General features: G+C 40.7%; 1 protein-coding gene across 1 annotated transcript in view; it reads right to left on the reverse strand.

Annotated features, from left to right (window-relative positions):
- PDHX (pyruvate dehydrogenase complex component X) overlaps positions 1-11,645 on the reverse strand; it is a 68,766-nt gene extending 57,121 nt beyond the window's left edge. The window contains exon 1 of the mRNA XM_080815785.1: positions 11,382-11,645. Within this exon, the coding sequence (XP_080671911.1) occupies positions 11,382-11,541 (160 nt within the window). The 5' untranslated portion in view covers positions 11,542-11,645. The remainder of the gene's footprint in view (positions 1-11,381) is intronic.
- Positions 11,646-11,648: the final 3 nt, after the last annotated feature.

The raw sequence follows: 11,648 nt of genomic DNA on the forward strand, positions 1-11,648 counted from the left end.
TTTTAAAAAAATGAGTGCTTGTCCTACATATCATCTTTATTCAAACAGTGATTTTGGTGTACTACCAGTGTAAGAATAAACTGAAAAGGCCAAAGGACAACAGAAGATGCATGAATAACTTGTAAAAATAGCATTTACAGGTCTTGCCATGGTAAAAGATGGCCCACAAACACTATGCATGGCATAACCCATTCCCTACCTGCTTAGCTTGTACACACACACAGACTGAAAGGATATACTCCAAAATGGCAGAAGTGGTTCTCTGGTTGGTGATATTACATAAGTGCTTTTTATTTCTTTTGTTTCTTATAATCTACATTTTAGCAGTTTTCTTTTTAAATATTTTATTTATTTATTTGACAGAGATCACAAGTAGGCAGAGAGGCAGGCAGAAAGAGAGGAGGAAGCAGGGTCCCTGCTGAGCAGAGCCTGATGTAGTGCTCGACCCAGGACCGTGGGATCATGACCTGAGCCAAAGGCAGAGGCTTTAACCCAGTGAGCCACCCAGGCGCCCCTAGCAGTTTTCTTCCGTTAAATTTATTCAATTTATTCCCTGCCCAATACTAATCTAACACTAAGTTTAAAAAAAAAAAAAAGGTAGTTTTGTTTTTATTATTTTTAGATACAAACCCACAAGGACAGAGAGAAAGGAAGGAATAACAGCACACAACTTTGGAAGCAGGAAAGTAAACAGATGAGTAATGATTGACTGAAGAGATTCTAGAAAGCTGAATGCTAAGCCAGAAGTGAGGAAAGCCAGGCTAATCACCTGTTCATACAACAGAATCCCCCAAAGGCCCAGAAACTGGCAGTCCTGAGGATCTTTGGAGCTGGGGAATGGGGGTGGGCGTTTGGGTGAATGCTATTTGAGATGCAGATACGTGGATCCCCTCCTGCAGTCCAGTGCTAGGTAAAAGCTCACTCTCCTTCAACAGAACACTGGGACACTGGAGACTGCTTCTCTGAAGAAGGTAAAAGACCTTTAGAATGGAGGTTCTCTAAACCTCTGGAATGGAGGTTCAACTTACACATCTGGAGGCAAGCAGAAACTGCAAAAAAATAAATTGAGAAATTATCTGATATGACTGACAAAGTCGCACTGAGAAGCTATTAGATGGCGTGGGATGAATCAGCAATAGTGACAGAGGAAACTAGAGTAAAAATTTAAATGGCAACAATGTCAGGAAAAGAAAAAAGTAAGAAAGGTAACAATCATAATTTGGGACAATATCGAGTTGTGTGTAACATTTATTGGGTATAAATACTGAATATGGATTTAACCAAGAATTGCAAAAATAATTACATTAGTGGAACAAAAGCCTAGGGAATGGCCCTGTTCAGCACTCATCCAAAGATAATATGTAAAACAGAAATAGGGAGATAAGCAAATGCTGAAAGGAAGCTAAGAGATGAAACTTGGTGCTTATAAGAAAGAAGATGGGGAAGCACTGATAATAAGCATTATCAGTGCTTATAAGAAAGAAGTAGGGAGAGATCCACTGTATTGCTATAAACCTCTTAGTACTCTATTTAAACTATATGCATCTATTACTGTGTTAAGGTAAATATTTTATTATTTAATAAAATGGTTCATTAATTTTATAAAAATCCTAATAAGCATGAACCATAAGCATGGTTCATTAATTTTATAAAAATCCTAATAAGCAGCAGCATACCATGGTGATTCAGAGAACACTGGAACCAAACTGGCTAGGTTCAATTACAGATCCACTACTTACAAGTCACTCAACCACTCTGTGCCTCAGTCGCCTCTTCTGTAAAATACAGACTTTGTAAGGATTAAAGAAGATTAACACATACAAAGTCTTTACAGTGGGGCCTGGCGAAAAGTCAGTCAGTCTCAAAAACATTCGCTATTTATTATTAATAGGTAGCACAGAAATGGTTAAGAGGGAGGACTCTGCGGACATCCAGAATTGGCTAGATGTATCACAATATCCTGCCTTACACCTCTTTCCTCAAGTAATAGAAGATGGAATCATAGTTCCTTTCACATCCCAGGCCTAAAGGTGAAGGTTTCCTTTCTAGTCTCTCCTTTACCTAATCTGGCCTTTGTTCTCACAGTTACAGTCTACGAATTCTTGACCTCTATTTTAACTGAAGTGCACATCTGAAAACCAAACTCTCATTAAAACCATCAGCAAATGTTTTATTTCCAGTGGTGCTGCCCATAACATTCTCTACCAAAAGCTAATGAGCCAACTAGGCCCTCAGTAAGTGCCTCTTGAGCTCCTGTTATCCTGACCCTGGACCCATACAAGACCAGAATCTTGACCTCAAAAGGATTATGGTTTAATTGGGCAGTCGAGATACATACGTAAGTACTAGAGGATCTAGTACCACTTCACTTCATACGCATTAGAATGGCTATTATCAAAAACTGAGAAAACAAGTGTTGGCAAGATGAGGAAACTGGAATCGTTGTGCATTGCTGGTGGGAAAGTAAAATGGTGTGGCTGCTAGGGAAAATTAAATGATTCCTCAAAGAATTAAACACACGATTACCATTTCATCCAGGCCTCCTATGTCTGGGTATACACCCGAAAGAAGGGAAAGCGGAGCTGGAACATATCTGTACAACCATGTTCACAGCGGTATCATTCACATTAGCTAAAAGGTGGAAGCAACCCCAGCGTCCGACAACAGATGAATGGATACACAAAATGTGGTAGAGACATACACTGAAACATGACTCAGCCTTAAAAAGGAATGAAATTTGAATACCTGCAACGAAACAGACGAAACCCGAGCCATTATGCTAAGTGAAATAAGCTAAACACAAAAAGACCAACGTTGTAGGATTCTGCCCTTGGGAGATACTCAGAACAGGCAAACTCACAGTGACAGAAAGTAGAATGGTGGTCACCTGGGGCAGGGGAGAGAGGGGAAAGGGGATGTATCAAGGAACACGGGGTTTCAGTTTGGGATGATGAGAAAGTTCTAGACATAGATGGTGGTGATGGTTTCACAACAATGTAGATGTATTTAATGCCATGGAACTGAATGCACAAAAATAATTAAAATGGTGAATTTTATGTATTTTTACCACAATTTTTTTAACTTAAAAAAATGTATGCCAGGCAAAGAAGAAAAGGTGAGGGAATGAGCAGATACTTTAGATGAGGGGAACATCATTTGCAAAGAAGGTGGGAATTACAGCTTAGTTTGGCTGGAGTGCAAAATATAATGAAAATGAAAAATAAGCATGTGAATTAAAAAAGTATGTTGGGACTATTACCTTATGGTTGTCTACAGTACCTTACAGTACTATTGTAACTTAACTTTAATACCTCATTAATGGGTTTGATGTTATTTAAACAGCAATGGAAAACCATGAAAAAAAGTTCTAAGCAAGAGAAATAACCACAGTTAAAAACAGCTTGGTTACAGTTCCACATAAACGGCTTATGTTCACAAATTTGTATCATTTACAGAAAAAAAATAAACCTGCATATGCTTGGAGATGGTAGCAACTATAAATGTTGCAGAAAATTTAAAATAATAGAATTTTAAGTACAAAGTGAAGATACCCATGAATTTGTTACCTATTCTCCTTTATCCATTTAGACCATTTGACGTGAGAGACTGAAAAGGCACCCAGAATCTTCCATTAGATCTTCCAAATGTTTGGCCTTCATTCTAGCAGTGGTAGAAAGAAATGAGAGGCATTTCTGGAAGATAGGGTCTTGTATACCAGAGTCAGGACTTTAGACTTCATTCTGAGTTTAAAGAGAAGTTGCTGGAGGTTTTCAGCAGAGAACTGACATGATCTGATTTATAATTTAAAAGAACTCTGGGGGCGCCTAGGTGGCTCAGCTGGTTAAGCATCCAACTCTTATTGATCTCAGCTCAGATTCTGAACTTAGGGTCATGAGTTCTCAGGTCATGAGTAGGCCCAGCGTGAGGCCTACTTTGAAAAAAGGTTGGGGACACCTGAGTGGCTCAGTCAGTTAAGCATCTGCCTTCAGCTCAGGACATGATCCCAGGGTCCCAGGATGGAGCTCCACATTAGGTTCCCTGCTCAGTGAGGAGCCTGCTTCTCCCACTCTCTCTGCAGCTCTGCCTGCTTGTGCTCTCTTTCTCTCTGTCAAATAAATAAATAAAATCTCTAAAAAAAGAAAGAAAGAAAGAAAGAGGGAAAGGAAGCAGCCTGCAAAGCTGTATGGAGAACAGTCTGTACTGGGCCAAGGGTGATGGTAGGGCTGTGTCCTGGGACACTCCTGCAATAATTTAGAGTAGAGGTAGTGGTAGCCTGGACTAGGCTAGCTGGAGAGGAGTGGCCAGATTACATATAAAAGCTAGAGCCAACAGGAATTTCTGATGTGCCATACAAAAGTCAGGAGTCAGGGATGACTCTAATCATGAGTACAAGTGAAATAACAAAAATGAAAATTAGATGCCACAGCTCCAAAAAGAAAATCTTTCTTCCTATAAAAAGTGCCCCAAGAGCCCTATAAACTACATAGATTTGGTTTCTATTCAGTTGTTCAAATGCCTATAGAAAAATGGGAACATCAGGTCAGTTATATAGACCCTGTGCTTACCCCCTTGTGCCTGGCCCTGGCCTTGGGCCACAATCCAGGGAAACTACACTTGGCTTCTTCCAAATCTAAAAACTATACTTGCTCTTTTCCTCCCTCATAGCATGAGAACCACCATATTTATAAACAATACAGTACTTGGTAGTTTCAGTGCTCACCTGAAGTGTAAAGTGTAATGACTGACAGGGATCAGTCAGGAGGGCACGGGAGAGATCTCCCATTCGCCCCTCTAGATCTACTCGTCAGCTTTGCCCATACCACTGTGTTTCATTAGGCATTCCTGGGCACAGGCTTCCGCCTGGGTTCAGCCAATGGACAGCATAAGCAGGAGATGAAGGGAGAAAGGAGAGCAAGGTCAGGGTATTTATTTCCCCAGCTTCCTCCCTACGGGGTCCCAGGGGCTGGTAGGATCCTTTAACTGAAGGACTGCACATCCACCAAGGATCCTCCCCTCAGGGATCCTCCCCTCAGGCTCTATTCTTTCTAGTCTGGCAATTGCTCTCTCCCCAAGCCTCTCCATGCTAAGTAAGGAGTGGGGAGAGCATCTTGCTCTAAATAGCCCCTTAGTATAGCACCATCTCTAAACCCCGAATTCACAGTAATCACTTAGTAAACTCTCCTCAAATCAGCCATTTTTAGATTGCTATCTATTCCCTGCCGGGACCCTACATAAAGATTTAGGAGGCTGGCACGCAAGTAATGAGAAAAATTTCAAACCACAGGGAAGGTCACCCCATGTGAATAGTATGAATCAAGATTTCCAAATTACTGGCTTTCTATAAAGGTATTCTCTAGCCATTTGTTTATAATGGGAACCCCTATAAAAAATATATTTCTTGTTCTCCGAGAGGGTAAATATCCTTGCAAATTAGCACCATTCTCTACAGGAAATGACAGACTTGTTTATGGAAATAGGTTGGAGACTAGGCAGTGTTTATAGATAAATTACAGGGAGATCCATGGGCTTCCTGGAACCACAAAGAAAATTTTGAATGTACACATTTGTCTCAAAAAGTGGTAGAGCTTTATAATTTTTCAAATAGATTTGTACCCCCCTAAAAACCAAGACTAGGAGATTCCCAAGGAAGCTCTCCTGAATTATAAATATGCCAACTTAATTCTCCCCTAAAATTTTTCATGTAATACAAGAATGCCCTTGATTGCAGCAAAGTATTGAGTAGATCACTAGCTACAGTAAATGTACTGCCTACCAACTACAAAAATAAAATAAAATTAAATCAAATCACCATTGCCCCAATTTTCTCTAAGGGTTTTGCTGATTCTTTCATATATGTAGTATCCAATGGTGCATCTGTAAGGAAGCTGGCCAGAACTGTAGGTAGTCAGTCCGTGGCTGCAGAACTACCTCCTCTGAGCAGGAAAAACCACACACCACACAAGCGGTTTCAGCTTGCAATACTGGTCTTGCAATTAAATTATAAAATTAAAATTCTAATTGAATCCATTTACTTTGCAATCTTGGAAAAGGACAAAAAGAAATCACCACTCACGAGTCTCCCAAAAAAAAAAGGAACACATGTGTAAGTTTGGGCATTTATGCATTTTGCTGTAAAAGGCAAACAAAATGAAGCCCAAGACAAGAAGAAACACTTAAGAGTATAGGTGACCCTTGAACAGAGTACAGGAAACTCTTGAGTTTGAACTCTATAGGCCCACTTATACACAGGTTTTTAAAAAATAAGTATACTGGGAAATTTTTTGGAGATTTGCAAAAATTTGAAAAAACTTACAGATGAATCATGTAGACTAGAAATACCAAAACATTTTTTTTTAAGATTTTATTTATTTATTTGAGAGAGAGAGAGAATGAGAGAGAGAGCATGAGAGGAGAGAGGTCAGCAGGATAAGCAGACTCCCTGCCGAGCAGGGAGCCTGATGTGGGACTCGATCCCCATTCTCCAGGATCATGACCCGAGCTGAAGACAGTCGCTTAACCAACTGAGCCACCCAGGTGCCCAAATACCAAAACATTTAAAGAAAAAATTATGTATATAAGAATATAGTATATAATACATATAACACACAAAATATGTGTTCATACACTGTTTATGTTATTGGTAAGGCTTCTGTCAACAGTGGGCTATTAGTACTTAAGTTGGGGCAGTCAAAAATTATACATGGATTTTCAACTGTATGGGGGGTCAATGCCTCTAATCCCCATGTTGTTCAAGGATCAACTGTACATCAATTATCAATTAGAAATTTAGAGATGAGAGGACATTAACATACACTCTAACTCTCTTAAATGGTTCTGCCACCCTTTATACACAGTCTAGGCTTGTAATTGTTAAACTGTATGATTATCGGGACTATTGCTGAAATACTATTTTACAGTGCAGCTATTACTAAAATATGACTCACTTTATTTAAAAAAAAAAAAAAAGGACAGGTGTTCACATAGAATACACACCTGGTAAACACAGCTTCAGCGTGCAGGCACTGCTCTGCTGATGGCTAAGGCCAAGCCACCACAGACACCAAGGTAGGCTGTGGTTACGGAAACAGGCCTTGGTGTCAGGCAGAGCTGGGCTGAAATCATCCTATCCCCAGAGCACAGCATTAACTGCTGTGAGGACTAAATGAATTAAGCCATGTCAAGTGCTGAGAAGGGTACATAGTACATAGTAAGCGATTGGTGCTACTTGTTATACTCAAACCCACTCCCCCAACTTCTTTCCTGCTGGAAGAGACCAAATTTTGTTCACTTGTATGCCTTTCTTGTGAACATATTCTCTGAGTAAAGGACCCCACTGCTCGGTGTCTCAGTCACTTCAGACTGCTATAACAAAATACCTGGGACTGGTGGCTTACAAGCAACATTTATTTTTTCACAGCCCTGGAGGCTGGGAAGTGCAAAATCATGATGCTGACAGATGTGTGACAGCTGACGAGGATCCACTTCCCAATTCATAGACAGTGCTAAGCACGGGGCATAGGTCATTACTCATAAAAATGATGCCAACAAACACCACTTAAGGAAACCAAAACTCCAAGTGTGACTTCTATGGACAGACTTTAAAATCCTGGTTGATGTATGAGTGTGGAAATTATTCAGGAAGTGTACTTAATTCATATAGTCTACACATTACCAAATAGTTGCTTCGTTTTATGAAACTACAATTTCTACCAAGCTCAGTGAAAAATGAGGCAACACCATGTAATTCATGCTTTGTAAAACAAATAGTTCAAGGACTGCCACGTGCATTCACCATGGCAAAACAAAAAAATTTGTATGTGAAAAGTCAGGAGACAAATTTGGGCTCAGCGTTAGGGGAAAAAAAAATACACCCCAAGATTTCCAAATAACTTAAAGCTACCCAATTAACAGTTAGCTACTGGGGTAGCAGAATAATAATATCCTTGCCTCTCTCCCACCTTCCTTCCCCCCTCGATGTCCCACATCCCAACATCCAGAACCTGTGAATATGTCATATTACATGGCAAGGAGAAATTAAGGTTGAAGGAGGAAAGAAGGTTGCTAAAGAGTTGGCCTTGAGATGGGGAAAGAATCCTGGTGGGACCAATGTAATCACCAGGATCCTTATACATAAAAGGAGGAGGAACTAGGAAACTAAGACAGCTTTCTTGGGATATAGTGTTCTCTCTCTCATGGATGACGTTCAGGCTGAGTTAGACATGTTGCTCATGGTACACAGTGGAGTGGGTAAAATGTAATGATGCTTCAGATGAGGATTGCCTAAGTGAGTTTCCAGAGGCAGGAGTCCTTAAACGGGGTCTAAAGAAAACCCCTAAGAGAAGATATTTGCAAATGACATATCAGATGAAGGGCTAGTATCCAAAATCTATAGAGAATTTATCAAACTCAACAACCAAAGAACAAATAATCCAATCAAGAAATGGACAGGAAACATGAGCAGATATTTCTCCAAAGGAGACATCCAAGTGGCCAACAGACACATGAAAAACTGCTCCACAACACTCGGCATCAGGGAAATAACAAATCAAAACCATAGTGAGACACCACCTCACCCCAGTCAGAAGAGCTAAAATTAACAAGTCAGGAAACAACAGATGTTGGTAAGGATGCGAAGAAAGGGGAACCCTCCTATACTGTTGGTGGGAATGCAAGCTGGTGTAGCCACTCTGGAAAACAGTATGGAGGTTCCTCAAAAAGCTGAAAATAGAGCTACCCTACAAGCCAGCAATTGCACTATTGGGTATTTACCCCAAAGATACAAATGTAGTGATCTGAAGAGGCACCTGCATCCCAATTGGCAATGTCCACAATAGCCAAACTATGGAAAGAGCCCAGATGTCCATCAATAGATGAATGGTAAAGAAGATATGGTGTACACACACACACACACACACACACACACACAGGAATATTATGCAGCCATCAAAAAAAACCCTGAAATCTTGCCATTTGCAATGGCAATGACATGGATGGAACTAGAGGGTATTATGCTAAGCAAAATAAGTCAATCTGAGAAAAACAATTATCATCTGATTTCACGGATATGTGGCATTTAAGAAACAAAACAGAGGATCACAGGGGAAGAGAGGAAAAAATAAAACAAAACGAGACTAGAGAGGGACACAAATCATAAGAGACCCTTAATGGTAGAAAACAAACTGAGGGCTGCTGGAGGGGAGGGGAATGGACAAATGAGGTAAATGGGTGATGGACATTAAGGAGGGCATGTGATATAATGAGCACTGGGTATTACATTAAGACTGATGAATCACAGGTCTGTACCTCTGAAACCAGTAATACATTGTATGCTAATTAATTGAATTTAAATTTTAAAATGTTTAAAAAACAAATATAGGAGAACTGTAAGAGGCAGAAAAGAAAAAAGAAAACCCCTGAAACTGCATGCACTTCTTTGTCCCTTTTTCTGTAGAGCAGGTCTAAAGCTTACAAAGATTCTCTAGAGAATCTGTTTTACAAACAAGGTTAAGAACATTCTTCCTAATGCAAGCTGGTGCAGCCACTCTGGAAAACAATATGGAGGTTCGTCAAAAAGTTAAAAATAGAACTACCTTATTACCCAGCAATTGCACTACTATGTACTTACCCAAGGGTTACAAAAATACAGATTCTAAGGGGCACAGGCATACTGATGTTTCTAGCAGCAATATCCACAATAGCCAAAATATGGAAAGAGCCCAAATGTCCAATGACTGATGAATAGATAAAGAAGATGTGGTATATATACACAATGGAATATTACTCAGCCATCAAAAAGAAAGAAATCTTGCCATTTCCAACAATGTGGATGGAGTTAGAATATATTAAGATAAATGAAATAAATCAGTAAGAGAAAGATAAATACCATATTATTTCACTCATATGTGGAATTTAAGAATTAAAACAGATGAATATACAGGAAGAAAAAAAGAGAGAGAGGGAAACTAACCATAATTGACTCTTACCTATAGAAAACAAACTCAAGGTTGATGGAAGGAGATGGGTGGAGGATAGGCTCAATGGGTGATAAGTATTAAGGACAATTGTTATGATGAGCACTGAGTGTTACATGTTAGTGATGAATCACTAAATTCTATTCCTGAAACCAATATTACACTGTATGTTAACTAGCTAAAATTTAAATATGAATTTGGAAAAAAAACAAAACACAAAAACCAACACTCTTCCTAAATTATTTCCAACACTGAGCTTTTACTGTTTCATGATTTTTGAAGGTAGTTAGTGTCATAGTGCAGCCCATCAAACACTAACATAAAACATCACAATTCACCAAAGGTAGTTTGTAAAATGAAGATGGCTGAGCTCCACCCCAGATGGAATATCTGGGGGGTATAGGAAAATTTAATATTTAACAAAATGAGGAAAGGGAAAACAGGGAATTCTATACACAGTTAAAGTACTACTACTCCAAGAGCTATTTTATTAAATATTAAGCTGAAGAAACTGAAATAAATTGTTCTCATTACCAAATCTTAAAATCTCAGTGCACTCATCTTGTGACTTTTCGTAACTTACTTTTTTTCTGAGTCTCAGGTAGCTCAGAATATTTAAGCACTGCCTACTGCACTTAGTTTCATACTGTGGAGTGCCAGGATGACTGGCAGGTAATACATCACACACACAAAATGTTAGCCATACCCTCCCTCCCCGCCACCCTCACGTAAAGAAAACAATGCCTGGCATACTATATTGCATCCCGTTAAATACTAAAGAATTGTGTGAACAGTGTTAATGTCATTACTTAATGCCAATTTTTTCTAATAACTTCTTGGTATGATTCCCCTCCTAAATTGCCACTCTTTTAAGCGCATATTTTGCTTAAAATATCCTTGTGCACCTACGTCTGTGATGCCGTAGGTATTTACAAATTAAGTCTTCTGCGAGTCGTCGCGCGGGGCAACCCGAGGGGCCTGGAAGAAAAGACCTTCCCATAGAGATGGGCCCAGAGAATGAATACGAACTGCTACCAAAGGCTTTTGAATTTCAGCAACCTTGGGCAGCTTGACAGCTCTAGAGGAACCTGAGATATAACTGAGAAGTGGCCTGAAGAAAAGCGTTTAGGACCTGTCTCTGCGCGTCACAAATAACCCAAATTCCAAGGCAAGGTCACAGAGAAGCCATACCAACCAGGGGCCCAGGAACGGAGTCAGGTTCTTCCAGCTCCCAAGAAAACCCCTCGCGGCATGCACTAGGCCAAGTCGGCGGACCCCTCCCCAAGAAAAGGTCTCAGGAACAGAGAGCCCCGGGCTCCTTCAGACCCAGATGGGTCCTGAATCAAAAAGCCCCTGGCCCAGGCCCATTACTCAGCTACACAGAGAAGCTGAGCGACCCCGACCACTCACCCCGCAGCCGCTGCGTACTGTGAAGCCATCTCCAACTAGCTCCGCGGCCGACAGACCACCCGGAAGCGCCCTTCACCAGCTCTAGTCTTCGGCACCCGCCGAAGGCCAAGAGATAGCGCAGCACCCGAGGGTCACAGCCTAGCCTCCAGGAGGCCGCCATCTTCCCGGCCTTGTCACGGGCTGCCCGCAGCACAGCCTGATGGCCCCGTCAGCAGACCCACCCGGGCCCCGCCTCCTGTCATGTTGGCCACGCCTCCGAACTCCGGC

Source organism: Martes martes (assembly GCF_963455335.1).
Source record: "Martes martes genome assembly, chromosome: 10".
Lineage (NCBI taxonomy): Eukaryota > Metazoa > Chordata > Mammalia > Carnivora > Mustelidae > Martes > Martes martes.